We start from the raw sequence: 24,285 nt of genomic DNA on the forward strand, positions 1-24,285 counted from the left end.
ACGCACAGTACTGCACAACTAACACGCAGGTAACACCGCTGTCTTGTGTGGTGTCTGGGCTGTGTATTCTTGCCTTAAACATCAGGGCAGTTTTTTGTGCTGCTACCGTGCTGCGTTCACATAATAACAGCAAATAGTACGCACGCACGGTACTGCACAGCTAACACGCAGGCAGCACCTCTGTCTTGTGTGGTGTCTGTGCTGTGTATTCTTGCCTTAAACATCAGGGCAGTTTTATGTGCTGCTGCGGTGCTGTTTTCACAGCGAATAGCGAATATCACGCACGGTACTGCACAACTGACACGCAGCCAGCACCGCTGTCTTGTGTGGCGTCTGGGGTGCATATTCTTGCCTTAAACCTCAGGGCAGTTTTTTGTGCTGCTACCGTGCTGCATTCACATAATAACAGCAAATAGTACGCACGCACAGTACTGCACAACTGACACGCAGGCAGCACCGCTGTCTTGTGTGGTGTCTGGGGTGCGTATTCTTGCCTTAAACCTCAGTGCAACTTTTTAGTGGCAGCACCGCTGTCTTGTGTGGTTCCTGGGGTGCGTAATCTCACCTTAGACCTCAGGGCAATTTTTTTTCTGCTGCTGCAGTGCTGTTTGTAAAACACAAAGCAGTAGTAGGCTGTAGTGCTACCTTCCACAAAGCACTAACTGCTCCTTGTTCCCCAATATCTGTATATGAACATCTGCAACTATGGCAGAAAAATCCAAAATTCCTAAAAAGGCTGTTGTGAAGGGACAGGGACGTGGACGTGGGTCGTTGGTGCCCAACAAGGCACAGAGCCTGGGAGATTGAAATTTCCCAGTTTGGAACATAAACGGGCCTGGAAGCCAGAAGAACAAGAGCAGATACTGTCTTGGATGGCTGACAAGGCCTCCACGAAATGTTCTAGCAGCACCCAATCGTCCATGGCAAAACAGTCTACTGTCCATACAGATAACGCTGGGTCATCCTATTCTCAACCTGTTCCTAGGTCAACACCCGGTCTGGAGTCACAGTAAACATTTGACCCCAACCTTGGTCACTCCGAGGATCTCTTTGGTCCATTTTCTTTTGTTGCCTCTGGTCTCTCACCGCACGACATTGAAGAGGAACGTGAAGGGTATCGTCTGTTGAAGATGGCCAAATATTTGAAACCCCATGTCCAGAAGAAATCCACTTTCATCCACGTGATATACTGGGTGAAGGGGTGGAGGCTGATGGTGATGACACACAGTTGCCATCTGTCCAGTCGCAAATATCAACACGGAAGGAGGATGACATGGACGATGAGGTGGTCGATGATGAGACTACCGATCCGACCTGGGCCGTTGGCACTTATAGCCAGCACAGCAGCACAGAGGATGAAGGTGGATACGTAGTACCAACAAAGTCACCAAGGTCTACTGGTTTGAGCAGAGTGAGAAGTATGTCAACTGTTGCCAAGAGCAATCCTTCTGTGCCCCAAGTCAAGGCAAGGGTGCGTTCAGCCTCTGTCTGGAAATTTTTTTCCGATAGTCCTTCTGAACCAAATGTTGTCATCTGTAGCATCTGCCATAGGAAGCTGAGCAGAGGCCAGGGCAAATTCAACCAAAGCACCACCAGTATGCGGAAACAAATGGCAGCCCAGCACCCTAGTCGGTGGGCTGAACAACAGGGTACCAAATCAGTGTTTGCGACTGTGGGTCAAACCACTGCCATGTCGCCTGTGATACGGCCTCACCAATCTGCTGGGCAGGAAGCAGGTGATCATCATACCTCTTGCTCACAAGCTGCGGTTGCACAGACACAGGCCACAACAAGCTCATCCACTTGTTTGTCCCAGGAAAGCGTCCTATTGTCCATGCCCCAGATGTATGAAAGGAGGCGTAAATACCAGGGCTGTGGAGTCGGTAAGCCAAACCTGTGACTCTGACTCCGACTCCTCAATTTCCCTTACACCGACTCCGACTCCAACTCCGACTCCGACTCCACGACTCCGACTCCGACTCCCACACATATTGCTTATATTTAAGTGAAAAATTTATTGTAGTACAATGTGAACCGCAGACATTTAATCATTTTTATGATCCAATAATCAAGATATTTAGATAGAACAGAATATATATTGGTGTACTACCCGGTTTTCATTCTTTTTGGTACAGATACGATATGGATAGACAGATATGGATAAATGGATAGATAGAGCAGATTTCTAATCTGCTTTTGCTATTGAAAACATTATCTATGAGCTCAAAAACCTTTCAGGTGATGCAGTTTTTTAAAAAGATGATCAGCTTTTGCAGCTGAAAAACGTATCCTCAAAAAACACAGGAAAAACGCTGTGTGTGAATGTAGCCTTAGATCAGGAAAATAACAGCCATTTATAGGACATTTCATAACTTTCCCAAACTCCTATGAAAAAATATTCAGCACATCCTGCATTGAATTACTGTACCCAATTTATTATATATTTTAGGAGTCGGAGTCGGTCCATTTTATACCGACTCCAACTCCGACTCCGACTCCACCAAAATGAGCACCGACTCCGACTCCGACTCCACAGCCCTGGTAAATACCAAGCTGTGCACCTACAAGCACAAATACTGAACGCGCACATTGCCAAGTTGCTAGCCGTGGAGATGTTGCCGTTTAGGCTTGTGAGGACACTGTCTTTCCGTGATCTTTTGGCTGTGGCTGCCCCACGATACTCGGTTCCCAGCCAGCACTATTTTTCCCGCTGTGCTGTCCCCGCGTTACACCAGCACGTCTTAAACAATCTAAAGCGTGCTCTCACTAACGCCGTAACCGGGAAGGTCCATCTTACAACACACATGTGGACAAGTAATTGTGGCCTGGTGGAAGGTGGGACAGAGTCTCAAACTGGACCATCAACACATATCCTACCCATGCCACGAATAGCAGGCCCAACCTCAATCAGGGTTTCTGCCTCATCATATACATCCAGTCTCCCCTCTTCCTCCTCCTCCGCCTCGTCATCCTATGCTGAATTACCCTCCACATCACTCCCAAGTTGGGAGCTGTGCAGCAGCGCATCGGCAAAGCAGCAAAACGCTCTGCTGTAGCTGATCTGCTTAGGTGAAACACCACACACTACAGCAGAGATGTGGCAAGGAATAAAACAACAGACCGATCAGTGTCTCTCCCCACTGCAACTCCAACCTGGTCTGGTTGTCTGCAACAATGGGCGTAACCTGGTGGCGACTTTAAAGCTCGGGAAGCTGGTACACAAGCCATGCATGGCTCACGTGCTGAACCTGGTGGTGCAGAAATTTATAAAAATATACCCTGACTTGCCGTACCTACTTGAGAAGGTGCGCCGTATTTGCGTCCATTTCTGCCACTCCTCAACCACTGTTGCCGGTCTTGCAGCGATTCAAAAGCAATTTAATTTGCCGAACCACAGACTCATTTGCGACATGCCAGCTCTGTGTAACTCAACATATCATATGTTGGCAAAGGTAAGTGAGCAGCAGAGGGCACTTTCTGAATACCAGCTTAAACATGCCCGTCACACTGAGACTCAGCCAAGACGCATAACAACTGTCGAGTGGGTTTGGATCGCTGATATTTGTGAGGTGCTTGATAACTTTGAGTACTGCACCAAGCTTGTGAGCGGTGATCAGGCTATTTTCAGTGTAACCATCCCTATGCTGTCTGCTGAAAAAATCTGCAGAATCAAAAAATGGAATCTTTGCATGCCCAGCAGCTGGATATGGAGCAAGATTTCACAATGGGTGATCCTACCCAGCCCAGCCAATATCATCAGGTAACATTGGGGGATGAAGATGATGATGAAAATGAGGAGGGAGAGGACTTCTTTTTCAGTGGTACCAAGGGGACACGTCATGCTACAGAGGGGAATCCAAACCCCAGCTTTATGTCTGTCCAGCATGGGTGGGATGAAGAGGAGGTGGAGGAGGAGAGTCAGTGTGAGGAGAGGATGGGTATTGTTCCTCCTTCAGGGGTCACAGAAAATTTGCCTCTATGCAGCTTGGCACACATGGCATACTTCATATCTGACTGTCTGTGCCAAGACCCTCGCGTAATCCACATTTTCAATAGCAACCTATACTGGTTGGCCACCTTTCTAGACCCACGGTACAGGGACAAATTTCCTTCGCTATTGTCGCAGTCATCAAGGGGTTTCACAATGGAATCCTTCAAGAAGGTCGTTGTCGATAATTTGATGGCAACAGCACCCTCAGACACCACTGCTAGCAGAGATACCAGCTCTGTGCAACAGCATGCATTAATGGGGAGAGATACGCCAAGCAGGTCCAAAATCGGTGGTGGTAAAATGTCCACAAACTGGGCCATCTTCAATAAACCGGCTCATCAATGTCAAGGAGGGAGAAGTTGAACAATATAGTCAACGACTATCTAAGTGACCATACCTGCGCCCTTCCTGACGCTTCTGTACCGTTTAATTACTGGGTATCCAAGCTGCATAGTTGGCCCGACCTCTCCTTCTATGCCTTGGAGGTGCTGACCTGCCCTGCTGCTAGTGTGATGTCAGAGCGTTTTTTCAGTGCCGCTGGGGCAATCATCACTGATACATGCACACGGTTGACTACAGAGAATGCAAGACAGGATGACTCTGATAAAATTTAACAAGGACAGGATTTTGCAACAGTATTTAAGCCCTCCAGATGACAGTATCCCAACCTAAAGTCACACAACATGTTTTTTTTTAAATTGGTGATCACATCCATCCCATTCCATTCCCATACAAGCCCCTTTTCTTCTTCTTACACATGTTTTCAAAACCTGCTTCTGACACATGTACCTCATGGTCAATAAGCTAAAAACAATGTTACGTTAATATTTCCCATCGGAGGCACTTGTGACGAGAGTAAGACCCTTCTTCGTTCATCAACCATGCTATCATGCCCCTTGGGCTAATTTTTGGAGACACTATTGCTATGCCTGGACACTGGGCACGGCCATCTCTATGCTAGTAGTCCCACTCCTAGCTTCATCATAATTGTTTGGCCCTTCATACCTGCCTTGCTTCATTCCTCAACCATGATACAGCCCCGTGGGCTAATTTTTGGAGACACTATGGCTATGCCTGGACACTGGGCACGGCCACCTCTATGCTAGTAGTCTTGGCTTTATCATAATTGTTAGGCCCTTCAGACCTGCCTTGCTTCCTTCATCAACCATGATACAGCCCCTATGCCTAATGTTTGGAAGACACTAAATCTATGCCTAAACATTGGGCAGTGGCACAACAAGGACAGTAGTCCAAGCTTTATAATTGTGAATCCCTTGTGATGATGATGATGATGATTGGTGGCTTCTTCCTGCGTTAACCATAACACAGCCCCTACCCCTAGGGCAGATTGCCTCCATCATCACTCGCTCTTACGGGCACTTCTGATATATCACTGGCACTGCGTAAGTAGTATACGAATCTCGCTCTTCCGGCAAAAAACCAAAGGACTTAAAATAGTGTTTGTACATTCTAGTGAAGCAGTGGAGTAAAAACAATCGTGCAGCCCCTGACCAGATGCCCCCATGTTATATACATTTGTTTACAGCATACATTTTTTAACATTTATACATTTTTTAGCGTTTTCCTCAGCTCCCAGACGACTTTGAAGGGTCCAGCAGACAATTACTCACATTTTCCATTGACTATCATTGAACTCGCTATTCGTACCGAATACCCGAGTATTAGCGTATACTCTGTACGAGTATAGCGAGTCTGAATACTTAAGTACAAGTACTCGCTCATCCCTAGTTATTCACACTGATGAAACTCTGATCAGGGCTTGATCAGAGTGTGATTATAGTGTGATCCAATTTCCTCGCTTAAGATGTTAATCAGACTGCTCTTGAGCATCCAATGTTTTCCATTGACTTATAGCTGAGTGCGATTCGATAATCGGACATGTGCACAGCCCCATAAAATAACATTGGTCCCAATTAGAGATGCGTGAACTCAGGGCTGCCATTAGGAATTTCACGGCCCCATACTGTAAAAATGTTTGGGCCCCTTTGAGACTCCGTCCAGGCTCCACCCCAGCCGTGCCTCCACCCCTCAAATCTTCCAGAGTCCCACTGCCCACTCTTGGAAAAACACTTCTGCACCACGTCCTCACCAATCACACATTAACATTTCCCAGATCATACATATAGCCAGCAGCTTTTGTTCTGGCCAAAATAATTTTAAGCCGCCACCACAACAAGGTAGACTCTTTTGGATGAGCTCTACTCTACTGTAACTTATTAATCATTTGTTAAAATACCCAATACTCTGTTTAGGTAGATTTTTATTTTCCTTTAAGGAAATGAGTCACATACTTTTTAAAAAAATAATTGAAACCAGATTGTGACTTTTTTTTATAATCTGTATTTCTGATTGTAGATTATTGTATTGTTTTCTGTACATGTATGATGCTGTCGGTGGATATCGATCTGCGCTCGGACCGCCGTGCATGGACGGGCCGCGGGTCTCCTGACTAGAACTCAGCAGCCTCACAGCATGTATGAGGATGCAGGCCAGGAGACCGGCGCCCAGTCCATGCACCGCAGTGCGAGCGCAGAACAATTTCCCAAATAAAGATGTTTCCCAGTCATATATACCCACTTTTTATTTTTCCATCAATATGGCCGTGTGAGGGCTTTTTTTTTTTGCAGGACGAGTTGTACTTTTGAATAACATGATTGGCTTTACCAAATAGAGTACTGGAAAATGGGAAAAAAATTCAAAGTGCGGTGAAATTGAAAAAAGGGGAATTCTAGAATTTTTTTGGTCGTTTCAGCAGCCTCCCATCTCCACACGTCAGCAGCCTCCCATCTCCTCAGCAGCCTCCCATCTCCTCACCTCAGCAGCCTCCCATCTCCTCACCTCAGCAGCCTCCCATCTCCTCACCTCAGCAGCCTCCCATCTCCTCACCTCAGCAGCCTCCCATCTCCACACCTCAGCAGCCTCCCATCTCCACACCTCAGCAGCCTCCCATCTCCACACCTCAGCAGCCTCCATCTCCTCAGCAGCCTCCCATCTCCACACCTCAGCAGCCTCCCATCTCCACACCTCAGCAGCCTCCCATCTCCACACCTCAGCAGCCTCCCATCTCCTCAGCAGCCTCCATCTCCTCACCTCAGCAGCCTCCCATCTCCTCACCTCAGCAGCCTCCCATCTCCTCACCTCAGCAGCCTCCCATCTCCTCACCTCAGCAGCCTCCCATCTCCTCACCTCAGCAGCCTCCCATCTCCTCACCTCAGCAGCCTCCCATCTCCTCACCTCAGCAGCCTCCCATCTCCACACCTCAGCAGCCTCCATCTCCTCAGCAGCCTCCCATCTCCACACCTCAGCAGCCTCCATCTCCTCAGCAGCCTCCCATCTCCACACCTCAGCAGCCTCCCATCTCCACACCTCAGCAGCCTCCCATCTCCACACCTCAGCAGCCTCCCATCTCCTCACCTCAGCAGCCTCCCATCTCCTCACTTCAGCAGCCTCCCATCTCCACACCTCAGCAGCCTCTCATCTCAGCAGCCTCTCATCTCCTCAGCAGCCTCCCATCTCCACACCTCAGCAGCCCCCCATCTCCTCAACAGCCTCCCATCTCCTCAGCAGCCTCCCATCTCCTCAGCAGCCTCCCATCTCCTCACCTCAGCAGCCTCCCATCTCCTCACCTCAGCAGCCTCCCATCTCCACAGCAGCCTCCCATCTCCTCAGCAGCCTCCCATCTCCTCAGCAGCCTCCCATCTCCTCAGCAGCCTCCCATCTCCTCACCTCAGCAGCCTCCCATCTCCTCACCTCAGCAGCCTCCCATCTCCTCACCTCAGCAGCCTCCCATCTCCACACCTCAGCAGCCTCCCATCTCCACACCTCAGCAGCCTCCCATCTCCTCAGCAGCCTCCATCTCCTCACCTCAGCAGCCTCCCATCTCCTCACCTCAGCAGCCTCCCATCTCCTCACCTCAGCAGCCTCCCATCTCCTCACCTCAGCAGCCTCCCATCTCCACACCTCAGCAGCCTCCCATCTCCTCAGCAGCCTCCCATCTCCTCACCTCAGCAGCCTCCATCTCCTCAGCAGCCTCCCATCTCCACACCTCAGCAGCCTCCCATCTCCACACCTCAGCAGCCTCCCATCTCCTCACCTCAGCAGCCTCCCATCTCCACACCTCAGCAGCCTCCCATCTCCTCAGCAGCCTCCCATCTCCTCAGCAGCCTCCCATCTCCACACCTCAGCAGCCTCCCATCTCCACACCTCAGCAGCCTCCCATCACCACACCTCAGCAGCTCAGCAGCCTCCCATCTCCTCACCTCAGCAGCCTCCCATCTCCTCACCTCAGCAGCCTCCCATCTCCACACCTCAACAGCCTCCCATCTCCACACCTCAGCAGCCTCCCATCTCCACACCTCAGCAGCCTCCCATCACCTCAGCAGCCTCCCATCACCTCAGCAGCCTCCTATCTCTTCACCTCAGCAGCCTTCCATCTCCTCACCTCAGCAGCCTTCCATCTCCTCAGCAGCCTCCCATCTCCTCAGCAGCCTCCCATCTCCTCAGCAGCCTCCCATCTCCTCACCTCAGCAGCCTCCCATCTCCTCACCTCAGCAGCCTCCCATCTCCTCACCTCAGCAGCCTCCCATCTCCTCACCTCAGCAGACTCCCATCTCCTCAGCAGCCTCCCATCACCTCAGCAGCCTCCCATCTCTTCACCTCAGCAGCCTCCCATCTCCTCACCTCAGCAGCCTCCCATCTCCTCACCTCAGCAGCCTCCCATCTCCTCACCTCAGCAGCCTCCCATCTCCTCACCTCAGCAGCCTTCCATCTCCTCAGCAGCCTCCCATCTCCTCACCTCAGCAGCCTCCCATCTCCTCACCTCAGCAGCCTCCCATCTCCTCACCTCAGCAGCCTCCCATCTCCACACCTCAGCAGCCTCCCATCTCCTCAGCAGCCTCCCATCACCTCAGCAGCCTCCTATCTCTTCACCTCAGCAGCCTCCCATCTCCTCACCTCAGCAGCCTCCCATCTCCTCACCTCAGCAGCCTCCCATCTCCACACCTCAGCAGCCTCCCATCTCCACACCTCAGCAGCCTCCCATCTCCACACCTCAGCAGCCTCCCATCTCCACACCTCAGCAGCCTCCCATCTCCACACCTCAGCAGCCTCCCATCTCCTCACCTCAGCAGCCTCCCATCTCCACACCTCAGCAGCCTCCCATCTCCACACCTCAGCAGCCTCCCATCTCCTCAGCAGCCTCCCATCTCCTCACCTCAGCAGCCTCCCATCTCCACAGCAGCCTCCCATCTCCTCAGCAGCCTCCCATCTCCTCAGCAGCCTCCCATCTCCTCAGCAGCCTCCCATCTCCTCACCTCAGCAGCCTCCCATCTCCTCACCTCAGCAGCCTCCCATCTCCACACCTCAGCAGCCCCCCATCTCCTCAACAGCCTCCCATCTCCTCAGCAGCCTCCCATCTCCTCAGCAGCCTCCCATCTCCTCACCTCAGCAGTCTCCCATCTCCTCACCTCAGCAGCCTCCCATCTCCTCACCTCAGCAGCCTCCCATCTCCACAGCAGCCTCCCATCTCCTCAGCAGCCTCCCATCTCCTCAGCAGCCTCCCATCTCCTCAGCAGCCTCCCATCTCCTCACCTCAGCAGCCTCCCATCTCCACACCTCAGCAGCCTCCCATCTCCACACCTCAGCAGCCTCCCATCTCCACACCTCAGCAGCCTCCCATCTCCTCAGCAGCCTCCATCTCCTCACCTCAGCAGCCTCCCATCTCCTCACCTCAGCAGCCTCCCATCTCCACACCTCAGCAGCCTCCCATCTCCTCAGCAGCCTCCCATCTCCTCACCTCAGCAGCCTCCATCTCCTCAGCAGCCTCCCATCTCCACACCTCAGCAGCCTCCATCTCCTCACCTCAGCAGCCTCCCATCTCCTCACCTCAGCAGCCTCCCATCTCCACACCTCAGCAGCCTCCCATCTCCTCACCTCAGCAGCCTCCCATCTCCTCAGCAGCCTCCCATCTCCTCACCTCAGCAGCCTCCATCTCCTCAGCAGCCTCCCATCTCCACACCTCAGCAGCCTCCCATCTCCACACCTCAGCAGCCTCCCATCTCCACACCTCAGCAGCCTCCCATCTCCACACCTCAGCAGCCTCCCATCTCCTCACCTCAGCAGCCTCCCATCTCCACACCTCAGCAGCCTCCCATCTCCTCAGCAGCCTCCCATCTCCTCAGCAGCCTCCCATCTCCACACCTCAGCAGCCTCCCATCTCCACACCTCAGCAGCCTCCCATCACCACACCTCAGCAGCTCAGCAGCCTCCCATCTCCTCACCTCAGCAGCCTCCCATCTCCTCACCTCAGCAGCCTCCCATCTCCACACCTCAACAGCCTCCCATCTCCACACCTCAGCAGCCTCCCATCTCCACACCTCAGCAGCCTCCCATCACCTCAGCAGCCTCCCATCACCTCAGCAGCCTCCTATCTCTTCACCTCAGCAGCCTTCCATCTCCTCACCTCAGCAGCCTTCCATCTCCTCAGCAGCCTCCCATCTCCTCAGCAGCCTCCCATCTCCTCAGCAGCCTCCCATCTCCTCACCTCAGCAGCCTCCCATCTCCTCACCTCAGCAGCCTCCCATCTCCTCACCTCAGCAGCCTCCCATCTCCTCACCTCAGCAGCCTCCCATCTCCTCACCTCAGCAGACTCCCATCTCCTCAGCAGCCTCCCATCACCTCAGCAGCCTCCCATCTCTTCACCTCAGCAGCCTCCCATCTCCTCACCTCAGCAGCCTCCCATCTCCTCACCTCAGCAGCCTCCCATCTCCTCACCTCAGCAGCCTTCCATCTCCTCAGCAGCCTCCCATCTCCTCACCTCAGCAGCCTCCCATCTCCTCACCTCAGCAGCCTCCCATCTCCTCACCTCAGCAGCCTCCCATCTCCACACCTCAGCAGCCTCCCATCTCCACACCTCAGCAGCCTCCCATCTCCACACCTCTGCAGCCTCCCATCTCCACACCTCAGCAGCCTCCCATCTCCTCAGCAGCCTCCCACCACCTCAGCAGCCTCCTATCTCTTCACCTCAGCAGCCTCCCATCTCCTCACCTCAGCAGCCTCCCATCTCCTCACCTCAGCAGCCTCCCATCTCCACACCTCAGCAGCCTCCCATCTCCACACCTCAGCAGCCTCCCATCTCCACACCTCAGCAGCCTCCCATCTCCACACCTCAGCAGCCTCCCATCTCCTCACCTCAGCAGCCTCCCATCTCCTCACCTCAGCAGCCTCCCATCTCCACACCTCAGCAGCCTCCCATCTCCTCACCTCAGCAGCCTCCCATCTCCTCAGCAGCCTCCCATCACCTCAGCAGCCTCCTATCTCTTCACCTCAGCAGCCTCCCATCTCCTCACCTCAGCAGCCTCCCATCTCCACACCTCAGCAGCCTCCCATCTCCTCAGCAGCCTCCCATCTCCACACCTCAGCAGCCTCCCATCTCCTCAGCAGCCTCCCATCTCCACACCTCAGCAGCCTCCCATCTCCACACCTCAGCAGCCTCCCATCTCCACACCTCAGCAGCCTCCCATCTCCTCACCTCAGCAGCCTCCCATCTCCACACCTCAGCAGCCTCCCATCTCCACACCTCAGCAGCCTCCCATCTCCTCACCTCAGCAGCCTCCCATCTCCTCACCTCAGCAGCCTCCCATCTCCACACCTCAGCAGCCTCCCATCTCCACACCTCAGCAGCCTCCATCTCCTCAGCAGCCTCCCATCACCTCAGCAGCCTCCTATCTCCACCTCAGCAGCCTCCCATCTCTTCACCTCAGCAGCCTCCCATCTCCTCACCTCAGCAGCCTCCCATCTCCTCACCTCAGCAGCCTCCCATCTCCTCACCTCAGCAGCCTTCTATCTCCTCACCTCAGCAGCCTTCCATCTCCTCAGCAGCCTTCCATCTCCTCACCTCAGCAGCCTCCCATCTCCTCACCTCAGCAGCCTCCCATCTCCTCACCTCAGCAGCCTCCCATCTCCTCACCTCAGCAGCCTCCCATCTCCTCACCTCAGCAGCCTCCCATCTCCTCACCTCAGCAGCCTCCCATCTCCACACCCCAGCAGCCTCCCATCTCCACACCCCAGCAGCCTCCCATCTCCACACCTCAGCAGATTCCCAACTTCTCACTCACATCAGCAGATTGCCATCTCCTCACCTCTCTCCCCTCTGCAACTTCCTGCAAGTCCTCACACACTGCCCGCCTCCTCTGCCATTTCAGCATCTTCTGTCTCCCAGAAACGTGATATGTTGCTGCTCTGCTCTGCTCCAGAATGGAGAAGAGCGCGCAGTGTGTCACATGACCTGCGTCAGGACCATGATGCACTTGGTCCTGCTGCTGCTTTAAAGGTACAGCACTGATTTCTGGCCACTGCATTGACTAACAACACTGTAGGTGTATCTTTAAATCACCGCAGTGTTGTTATGTATCTGGCTTGCAGCGGCCATGAACTATTGCGCAGCTTGCGCCTGTAGCCCAACCAGCAGTATCAAGAGAGGAGGGCCCGGGCTGCCAGCATATCTGGGCCCCTCTTTTTGCTACTGTTCATGGGGCCCCATACAGTAGTAAGGGCAGTAATGCCCTGACGGCGGCCCTGCGTGAACTCAAACAGTAAAGTTCTATTTCTGTACTGAACACCTGGTCTGGTGTGACAGCAAAAGAAATCCCTGTGGCTCTGATCAGTGGTAAGATTTTTATGACCAGTTGGAACACTGCAGCTCCCACGCTGTCAGATGATAGCCTGAGCCCGCAGCTGTGACCATAGGTAAACAGTTTACCTCCAGTCACAGGTGTCAACTAATTAGAGTACTACTCCCAACAGTAGCCTGCTGCCTCTAATAACAGTGAAAGTAGGTGGTGGCTGATGGCAGTATTCATCAGCCGGGCTATAAATAATGATAGAAAAATGACGTGGGTTCCCCTGAATTTTTGATAACCAGCCTGACAAAACTGACAGCTTCGGGCTGCAACTCTCAGCTGTTAGCTTTAGCAAGTCTGGTTATCAATAATTAAGGGTCCCCAAGCATTTTTTTAATTATCTAAATAAATAACTTTAAAAAATGTAATGAATAAAAATCCAGAAAATTGTGTTAATTTAATAAAAATAACCACTACTATAAACAGGTATACTCCAAATAAGGCTATATACAAAAATAAACAAAAAAACGGAGTACAAAATACCCAGATAAAATGTCACAATATTTTATTAATAAAACTCATAAGACATCATATTCAAAATATATAAAAAATAGTATATGGACAAAAGAATATCAAAGTGAAGGACACATTTACAAATATATGGACCTGAGGATTCAGAGACCATAAAAAGACATAATGGTATAGTATACTAAATGCATAAATATATTACAACACTCTCACAGTACCAGAACATCACAAAATTACTATGGGGGTAACGGGATTAAATAAAGACACATTATCACCATAAATATGGCCCCGAAAACATCCAAAATCCACAATAAACATCATCCAGTACTAAGGAAAAGTCTCACCTAAATAGCTCCAAGTTAGTTTCACATTTGTGTTTAAGGCTGCAGAGGCGACCTGCGCACGGCCGCCGCTAAGCCCCGCCCCTTGCCGTGCTTCCTCCAGTAGCTCCGCCTACGGGCACACGATGCTGCATGCGTCCTGCGTCCTCTATCTTTAGCACTGGGAACACAGGCCGTGTGCAGGTATGCGTTTGGCGGCGCATGCGTCCTTTTGACGCTGCGCCGACCAGCGCCAAACGCAACAGGTTGCAATTTGGTAAGTCACAGTTGTCTGCTTTCCCTTAACTAGTTATTAAAAATAAGGCCATTTTTGTCTTTTATTTATTAGCTAAAAACAAGTGCAGACAACTACACACATAAAGCTCTGATTAAATGTACACTGATATCTATCTATCTATCTATCTATCTAGATATCGCTTTATTAGCTTGAAATCTAGCATTATATTACATAGAGAATCCCAGTATGTTAAAGATGATGTTAAAAAACGCATTGCATATGTATGTCATACGGATGCTAGGAGGGAAAAAATCGCAATTTACTCACATGACACTCATCCTATTTTTTCTGGATCAACATCAATTTTTTTACGCAGATGAGAGCGAGCACTTATTTTTGTGATTATAAGATGCACCCCAAATTTTGAAGAGAAAATTGGGAAAAACATTTTTTTAATAAAATTGTGGTCCTTCTTATAGTCCATGCGTCTTATTGCTTACCAAGGGTGGTGGCTGCGGTGAACCGGGGTCCCAGGGTCGCTGCTGTAGGAAGCAGGAGTGGGGTGATGCTGCAGGCCACAGGCTGGGATGAGGGGGTGTCCGATGTGCAGTGCGTGGCTGCAGGTGTCCGGTGGTGTGGGGGTGTCTGGCACCGCGGGTGCCCGGCGGTGCTGCAGGGGTCTCTGGTGCTGCTGCTGGGGTCTCCAGTGCTGCTGCAGGGGTGTCCGGTACTGCGGGGGTCTCTGCCGACATTTTGTGAAAGGCCTGAGCCCCCCCGCAGTTCTGTGGTTTCCTGTGCGGTGGACTCCCGGAAAATGGCCGCCGGGTGCGGCGCATGCACATATGGAGATCTCGGCATCAAGATCTCTGGAGATGAGATTTCAGCCGAGATCTCCATCTGGGCATGCACCGCACCCGGCGGCCATTTTCCGGGAGTCCACCGCACAGGAAACCACGGAACTGGGGGGCTATAGCCTTTCACAAAATGTCAGCAGAGCCTCCCACAGCACCAGAGACCCCCGCAGCACCACCGGACAGCCCAGTAGCACCGCCAGGCACCCCCTCAACCCAGTCTGCAGCAACGGTATTGGTAAGGTATATACGCATTATAAGATGCACCCCCATTTCCCCCAAAAAAATTTTGGGAAAAAAGTGAATCTTATAATCCATAAAATATGGTATATGTAAAAGCAGAAATTGTGCTGAGCTTTATAGTTCTACCAAGTACTACAGCTCTGCTATTCCCTCTGGCCTGCCTTGCCCGAAAGAAGACTGCTTATATCTGACCTGCTCAAGAGAGAAATTGAAAATAACATTAAACTACTCTGTGTACCTTGCGTTTCTGATATGTATTTTGGTTGATTTGTTTTTGTATTAATATATGCATTTTTAGTGGTATCTACTGTACATGGGTATGCATTTAGGCAGCAAGCACATTTATTTATTTTACTTACATATATAGCAATATTAATTTCACAGTTATATACACATATTATCATCGCAGCCCCCATTAGGGGTCACTATCTAAATTGAAAACCAGAGAACCTGGAGGAAACCCATGCAAACATGGGAAGAACATACAAACTCCTTGCAGATATTGTCCTTGGTGGGATTTGAACCCAGGACCCCAGCACTGCAAGGCTGCAGTGCTAAACCTGGATTTTTGACTTTTCCCATGCCCGAATGTTTTGTAAAAAATATTTTCTCCAGGTATTTCTGGATATTTAATAACATTGGTCTGATATTACTTTTGTTTTTATCTTAATTTCAGGTACTTTGAAGAGTCCACTAAGCCGAACAGCCCTGACGTTGGTCGGGGTGAGTGCCTGCGTGTTGGCTGTAGTGTGTGGGTCGCAAATTCCCTGCCCGCTCACCGTGAAGGTCACACTACATGTGCCAGAGCACTTCATCGCGGATGGTGAGAGAGTAAAGGGCACTAACGAGTGAGGTTTTACACAGTGGAACAAATTAATAACAAAAAGAAGTTTGGAAGAAGCAAGGTGACGAAATGGAGGGACAGATGCGTCAGTAAGAGTGGTTAAAACATCCTGTTAATATTCTGTTCTCGGCTTTTCCCCACAGTCAATATTGCTTGGTCTACCCTGTATGTCATATAGGTATACTACATGTGTCAATGTTTACCACAACTATATACTATTCTAATGTAAAGCAAAATACTAGATCTTATGATACAAGAAGGGAAAACTGAAAATTAAGGAATATTATATGATTCACTCCTCAGAATTAGATTCCAAGAGGAGGTTGGTGTGCTCTATCGTTGAGAATGAGCGTTTACAGTTGGCCTCCCCGTTCTATGTCTCAGGAACTTTTAGTATCTCCAAGTTTCGAAGTCCAAGTACGAACCATGGTGCATTGACCAGCTGGATCTTCTAACCCGAAGTCAACAGTCTGATATATTCCTAAGAGACTTACAAGTTCAGGAGACCCGAGGCAAGTCTGTGCATTCTAGTCTGTGATTGGACCTTGAAACACGAATATGTACGTTTAAAGTGAGATTATAGGATGCCAGTAATGGTGGTTTAAGGAGTAGAAGGAGATAGATGTTTCTGGTTGACCGCGCTGCTGTTGAAAAATAGTCATTCTACTCTGTGTAGCATTTAATATAAGCTTTATTACGCAATTCAAGTTCGTACCAAACTCTTTTTCATCAAATAGACTATTCACAGACATCTATGTAACAGAGTGGGGTTTAAATAGGCAAATAAGGAAGGTCAATATTCAAGGACACAAAGACACGACCTTCCAGGCACGAACAAAGTGTGGTATACAAAAGAAACAATAATAGAGAAAAAAAGCACAGCATATCTAAAAATGGTAAGGCAAGAACCCTGGGAGGGTTAATTAAACTCTTAACCCCCGGGCCATTTTTCATTTTTGCCTTTTTTTTGCTCGCCTTCTTCTCAGAGCCATAAGTTGTTTTCTTTTTTGGGCTTGTTTTTTGTGTGCCAAGTTGTACTTTTGAACGACACCATTGGTTTTAACATATCGTGTACTGGAAAAAGGGAAAAAAAATTCCAAGTTTTTTTTTTTTTTACCATGTTCACTAAATGCTAAAACTGACTTGCCATTATGATTCTCCAGGTCTTTTTGAGTTCATAGACACCAAACATGTCTAGGTTCTTCTTTATTTAAGCGGTAAAAAAAAATCCAAAGTTTGTGAAAAAAAAAATTGCGTCATTTTCTCAGACCCGATACGTCTCCATTTTTCGTGATCTCGGGTTGGGTGAGCGCTTATTTTTTGCATGCCGAGCTGACATTTTTAATGATACCATTTTGGTGCAGATATGATCTTTTGATTGCCTGTTATTCCATTTTAATGCAATGTTTCAGTGGAAAAAATAACGTAATTCTGGCGTTTAAACTCTTTTTCTCGTTACGCCGTTTAACTATCGGGTTCTTTTTTTTATATTGATAGATTGGGCGATTCTGAATGCAGGCTTCAATAGTCTGCAAGAGAGACTAGAAACGGCCATAACCCGATCGCCTCTACTACATACAGGCGATGCTCAGATCATCTGTATGTAGCAGAAATGCTCATTTGCTATGAGCGCCAACCACCAGACGGCACTGATAGCAATTCGGGTGTGACAACCATAGAGGTCTGGTGGAGACCTCTGGTTGTCATGCCAAACCATCGGTGATGCGCGACCACGTGACAGTTTCACCGATGGGTGGGATTTCCAGTGCGCTTGCCGGAAGCACAAGTTAAATGCAGCTGTCAGAAATTGACAGCAGCATTTAACTAATTAACAGCCGTGGGTGAATCACGATTCCACCCGCAGATGTTGTGGGCACCTGTCAGCTGTATATAGCTGAGCACGTACCAAAAAGGGGAGTCCGACATTAGCGTACTATTACGCCCATTGTCGGAAAGGGGTTAATTCATGAATGCCATTCCAAAAAAAAAATCTACATTAAGACAGTGCTTGGGCTGTGTGGAATTAAATATCAAGACACCGCATCAGAACACATAATCATTGCTGGTGTTCTAGTCATAATACAAAAGGACAAATGAATTTAGAAATTACATTTGCAAGGAAAAAAAATTAAAAAATGCTCATATGATTGAATGCTTGTGTTTGTGAAGTGCAAAAAGTATTTGAACTAAGTGGCTAGTGGTGAGGAGTATCAAGTTGCGGCATCAGGCAGCAGTGCCAACTGGGAAAAACCTGCAAAACCCTTGTAGAGATGGACACTTGTGAATAGTGTCCATGTGATAATGTGTCATTGGAACTGAAGTATGGAAAAACTCGGTGTTCATATACATATTATATACCAGAAGGCTATCGAAACATGTGAGGAATAATAAACAGTGCTAATGGTACATAAAAAATTTTCAATATGAATTAATAGTTACAGGAGGAGGAGGAGGAGCGCCGAGGAGATGGCTGCTCTGGCATGAGGCTCCTGAGTTTTTTTAGTTTTTTACCCCGTTTAATTGTTAATTCTCCCTTTGGAGCACTCACCATTGCGTAGCTACAGGATTCGGCAGAGCTGGGAGTAGTGTGGAGACTGCGATCAGCTGGGACTGGTGTCTTTCTGTCCTCGTGGAGCTCCGTGCCTGGATTCAGCTGGGAGAGAGTGAAGCTGCTGGCTGCCTGCCAACTTTCCTACAACTTGTAACCAATTCCAGAATGCAGATGATCCCGGGATAGGAAAGCTGGTGGAGTGTGCGGTGCTGGAGTTGTTCTGGAGATCTTGTGGTCCACGTGGAGCTGTAGGGCTACAGGATTCGGCAGAGCTGGCAGTAGTGTGGAGACTGCGACCAGCTGGGACCGGTGTATTTCTGTCCTCGTGGAGCTCCGTGCCTGGTTTCAGCTGGGGGAGAGTGAAGCTGCTAGCTGCCTGCCAACTTTCCTACAACTTGTACCCATTTCCAGAATGCAGATGATCCCGGGATAGGAAAGCTGGTGGAGTGTACGGTGCTGGAGATGTTCTGGAGATCTTGTGGTCCAGGTGGAGCTGAAGGGGTGAGCTGGGCAGGTTTGGACTGACTGTTGGCATGTCCCCTGATGTCCCTGTCTTGTTGCACCCATGCCCTACCCCCCAGCAGTGCTGGAAGCACCCTTTATGGAAAGTTGTACATTTAACTTTGCTAAGCTGTGACTGTTCAGTCTTTATAGCTACAAGCTGAGTGTAATCATGGCCACTGCACTCTGTAAACCTACTCTTATGATTTCAAGGGACGATTTATTATTCTGGAATCATCCGCAATTTCTCATGGACTCCCCTTCTTGGAGCATGATTGCTAATTCAACAATTGAGCACATAAAATCCATTACTTCTGTGAAACCTGTGGAGGTGTACTGCAAGAGAGGTAGGAGAGGAGGAGTCCTGGCACGCCTTCGGAGGAGAGGGTTCAGAACAGCTCTTCCTTCACTCCACTTGGCTAATGTCCGTTCCTTATCTAACAAAATGGAGGAACTGAACTTACTTTGTAACATGAGATCTGATATGGCCAATTTAGCTGCTCTTTGTTTTATTGAGACCTGGTTGAATGAGACCATCCCTGATTGTAGTCTGGATCTACCTGGTTTTGTTATCTACAGAGCTGACCATGATTGTGTAGCTTCAGGTAAACAAAGGGGGGTGGGGTATGTCTCTACATCAACACTAGCTGGTGCTGTGATGTTAACATACTGGGAAAAGGTTGCTCTCCAGATCTAGAGTACCTTGCACTCAATTGTAGACCATTTTACTCTCCAAGAGCGTTTTCATCTATGGTTCTGGTTGCAGTATATATTCCCCCCCAAGCATCTGTTAAAGCTGCTATTGGTGAATTAGCATGCAAAATTTTAGAATGGGAGAAAGGATCTCCAGAAGCATTTGTGATTGTAATGGGGGACTTTAACAAAGGAAAACTCAACCTGGAACTCCCGAAATTTACTCAACATATAAACTGCTTCACGAGAGAGAACAATACGCTTGATCACTGCTATACAGTCATAAAAGGGGCCTACAGGGCAGTGAGGAGAGCAGCAGTGGGCTTTTCAGATCATTGTCTAATTCATTTAATTCCAGCCTACAGGCAAAGGTTGAAAACATCCAAACCTACAGTTTATACAAAGAAGACATGGTCTGAGGAGGCAAAATTGCAACTACAAGCATGCTTTGAATGCACGGACTGGGAGGTATTCCAGGAAACATGCTCGGGTCTGGATGAATGGGTTGATGCAGTGTCCTCATATATCCGTTTTTGTGAAGACACGTTTATTCCATCCAAATCTGTCCACTTTCGGGGAAACAACAAGCCGTGGTTTACAAATAAAGTCAGGTTGATCCGTAAGAGAAAAGAGGAGGCTTATAAAGCAGGCGATATTACTGAATTCAAGAAACTTAGGAACTCGCTATCTAAAGAGATCAAGTTAGCCAAACACGAGTATGCAAAGATTCTGGAGGAAAGGTTCTCATCAAAAGATAATAGATCTGCATGGAGAGGATTAAGAGAGGTCACCAATTATAAAAGCCACCCCACTATAGTGAACCCCAGCAGAAGTCTGGCAGCAGAGTTAAATGAATTCTACTGCAGATTTGAGGCAAGCTCTACACACAGTGGCTATTCATCTCTAAGCTCCTCAGTCTGTTCATATAAAGATCATTCATTGTGCAACACCCAAGTAGTGATCTCCGAGGCAGAGGTGATACGCATCCTGAAGGGACTTAAGGTCAAAAAGGCACCTGGCCCTGATGGTGTATCTCCAATGTGTCTGAAAGTATGTGCTACCCAGCTTGCCCCTATACTGACAAATATATACAATGTGTCACTGAAAGAGTGCGTTGTACCTCAGTGTTGGAAAAATTCCACAATTATCCCTGTCCCCAAGAAAGTGGGATCCTCTGAGTTGAACGACTATAGACCAGTAGCACTCACATCTGTAGCTATGAAAGTCTTCGAAAGAATTATGATGTCCCACCTGATAAAATTCACGCAGAAGCTATGGGACCCGCTTCAGTTTGCCTATAAGGAGAATCGTTCGGCAAACGACACTGTCAATCTGGCACTGAAGTACATTTTGGATCATACAGATGAACTGCACTCATATGTCCGGATTCTTTTCATGGACTTTAGCTCAGCGTTCAATACCATTGATCCGAATTTACTTCATAAGAAAATGGTAGCTCTTGGAGTCCCTCTTAACTTATGCTTGTGGATTTATAACTTCCTGACAGCCAGGATACAGAGTGTAAAAGTTGGACCATTCACTTCGGACACCTTGGTCACAAACATCGGGGCACCTCAGGGGTGTGTTTTGTCCCCGTTACTGTTTTCTCTCTATACGAATGATTGCATCTCTTCAGCAGACTCAGTAAAAATCTTGAAATTTGCCGATGATATGACACTGATTGGTCTCATCAGGGGAAATGCTGAAGACTTGTATCGGAGTGAGGTGGAAAGAATATGTGACTGGTGTAAAGCCAATAATCTTGTACTCAACACTAAAAAAACTGCTGAGATGGTTGTGGATTTTAGGAAAGATCAACATGAGATACTTCCAATCTACATCCATGACGAAGTGGTTCTTAGGGTCACAGAGACCAAATTCCTTGGTGTTATCATCTCTCATGATCTTAAATGGGGGAAAAACGTGGATGCTGTTATAAGAAAAGCACAACAGAGGATGTTCTTCCTGCGTCAGCTGAAAAGATATGGTTTGTCTAAGAATCTGCTGATCTTATTCTTTAATGCTGTCATCAGATCTGTGATTTGTTCCTCTCTGATAGTCTGGTATGGGGGAGCCACTGCGCATGACAAACTCCGCTTACAAAGGACTTTCAGAACAGCAGAGAGAATTATAGGTTCCCCCCTGCCTAAAATCCAGGATCTTTATGATAAGAGTATTCGATCCCACGCATTGAAAATTTCATCCGATCCCTCTCACCCGGGACACTCCTCATTCCAACTACTCCCTTCAAGACGTCGCTTCAGAGTCCCCAAATGCAGTACCAACCGCCATATGAACAGCTTCTATCCACTCTCTGTTCAACAATTAAATCGTCATGTGTAGACTATATACTGTATCTGTCTTGTTAGATGTTACTTGTTGTATCTGTTGTTATATATTATGTTGCCTCTTTGCCACAAAGAATTCCTTGTATATATGTAATATGTACTTGGCGATAATATATTTGATTTGATTAGATTTTGATTTGATTTGATTAATGAATAAAAAAATCAAAATTGGTGAAAAAAATTTGAAATTTGAAATTTTATAAATGATCATTGTCTAATTGTACCAAAATGAAAAAAATAGTTTCAAGAAAATAAATTATAATTTGTAGAAACAACATGAAAATTGAAAATGTAAAAAGTTAACAAACTCAATATGAAAAGTATTTTATCCATAAAAAAACAGCCACAATGTTGTTGTTCATTGGACGGGATGCGTCATAATACCAAATGCAATTCATGTGTACCCTCTCGACGAAGTGACAGCAGTTTAACTACATTAAATTGGTTGCCCAGCCTTGGGATTCAAGTCTATAGTCATTGTATGTGACAGCAAACTTGTGAATCCTCACACTGTGCACAGTGGGCAGGATTCTCCTATGCCGGCAGCACACGGTTCTGTGATCGCAAGTATGCAATTTGAATATATCCTGTAACATTCTGACAAGATGTGTCCAACCTCATTCAATTCACTTATATCAGCGCACATCTAGTCCACACGTAACCACATGTACAGTGGAATGTAAAAGTTTGGGCACCCCTGGTCAAAATTACTGTTATTGTGAACAGTTAAACAAGTTGAAGATGAAATGATCTCTAAAAGACCTAAAGTTCACGATGACACATTTCCTTTGTATATTAGGCAAAAAATATAATGATTGTCCTTTTTTACATGTTAAAAATTACAATAAGAAAAATGTGCCAATGGAAAAGTTTGGGCACCCTTAGAGATTTGTGTGCTTTCATAACTTTGACCAAGGTTTCAGACCTTAATTAGCCTGTTAGGACATCGTTAAGAAAGGCCAGGTGATGAAAATTTCCCAGCTTTATAAAAAACCAGCCTACTCTAACCTCGTGCCAAGAACCGTATCCATGGGTTCTTCTAAGCTGCCTAGTTCTCTGAAAATTAAATGGTGGAGGGCCAGAAGACAGCAGAAGGCAATAAGAAGATAGGAAAGTGTTTTCAAGTTGCCCTGTCCTCAGTTCGGAATGTAATTAAGAAATGTCAGTTACCAGGAACAGTGGAGATCAAGATAAAGTCTGGAAGACCAAGCAAAATTTCAGTGAGAGCTGCTCATAGGATGTCTAGAGAAGTAAATCATAGCCAGTGCTTGAGTGCAAAAGACCTTCACAAAGATTTGTCAGACTCTGGAGTTGTGGTACATTGTTCTACTATTCAGAGACACCTGCACAAATATGGTCTTCATGGAAGAGTCATCAGAAGAAAACCGCTCATGTGTCCTCATCATAAAATTCAGGGTCAGAAGTATTCAAAAGAATATCTAAACAAGTCTGGTGCATTTTGAAGAGAAGTCCTGTGGGCCAATGAGGATAAAATAAATCTCTTTTGCCACAAAGATCTAAGGTATGGTATGTGTCAAGAAAAAAGGGCACAGAATTCAGGAAAAGAACATCTTGTCAATCATTAAGCATGGGGTTGGATCAATCATGCTTTGGGGTTGTGTTGCATCCAATTGCACTGGGAACATTTTACGGGGAGAGGGAAAAATGGATTCAATTAAATTTTTTATGCAAACATAACACCATCTGTAAAAAAGCTCAATTTTAAAATAGAATGTTTTCTACAAATTGATAATGATCCTAAATACACGTCAAAATTTGAAATAGACAAACTCAGAAGCCGCAAGCTGAAGGTCTTACAATGGCCCTCACAGTCCCCTGATCTGAACATCATTGAAAATCTGTGGCTAGACCTCAAAATAGCAGAGGATGCAAGATTGGTTCAGGATCCAGTCCTTTGTTTGCCCTTATTCACATAGGTCACTTCTGACACATGGTAAGGTTTTAATATTTGACAGTGTATTACCGTCTTGAATAGGGTCACCTTGCCATTGGTGGGATGGCTTTTATCCTTTTTTAAACAAAAACAGTGTTGCTAAGAACCCTATGTTATTTAGATGCACTTTTGCTTTTTACTTATTTAGTTACAGCAGGGTTTATGCTTATTTTGTTTCGTGTAGGTTTCTTAGCTACTAACTATGCAACTTTTGCAAAGGCCCATTTACCTTTTTCTAATTTTTAAAATGTTAAATATAAACATATATATTTTTGTCTAAAATACCAATGAAATGTGTCATTATTACCATTGACCAGGATTTCCCAAACTATTCCAAGCTACTGTATGTAAATCACATTCTAGTCGACAGTCGTCACTCACATACCGGCTCCTGGCATCGGCATTGGAGAACCCTGACAGCTTGCAGGATACACGCAGTGGGAATTCACAAGTCTGCAGTCACATATAGAGACTCCAGACTTGAACCCCAAACCTTTTTAAGCATTGATAAACTTTGGTAGGAATGAAATACTAGTATCCATTTATTTTCATCCAAAATGTGTAGCTACTAGCTATCTATATGT

General features: G+C 47.6%; 1 protein-coding gene across 2 annotated transcripts in view; it reads left to right on the forward strand.

The window, feature by feature from the left end:
- Window positions 1–24,285, forward strand: part of ASTN2 (astrotactin 2) — a 1,339,273-nt gene that overhangs the window by 411,191 nt on the left and 903,797 nt on the right. For both annotated transcript variants that reach the window (XM_073573127.1, XM_073573126.1), the window contains exon 5: window positions 15,487–15,633. In XM_073573127.1, the coding sequence (XP_073429228.1) occupies window positions 15,487–15,633 (147 nt within the window). The remainder of the gene's footprint in view (window positions 1–15,486; window positions 15,634–24,285) is intronic.

Source organism: Dendrobates tinctorius, unplaced genomic scaffold, assembly GCF_039654945.1.
Source record: "Dendrobates tinctorius isolate UK_male_01 unplaced genomic scaffold, ASM3965494v1 ptg000034l, whole genome shotgun sequence".
NCBI lineage: Eukaryota > Metazoa > Chordata > Amphibia > Anura > Dendrobatidae > Dendrobates > Dendrobates tinctorius.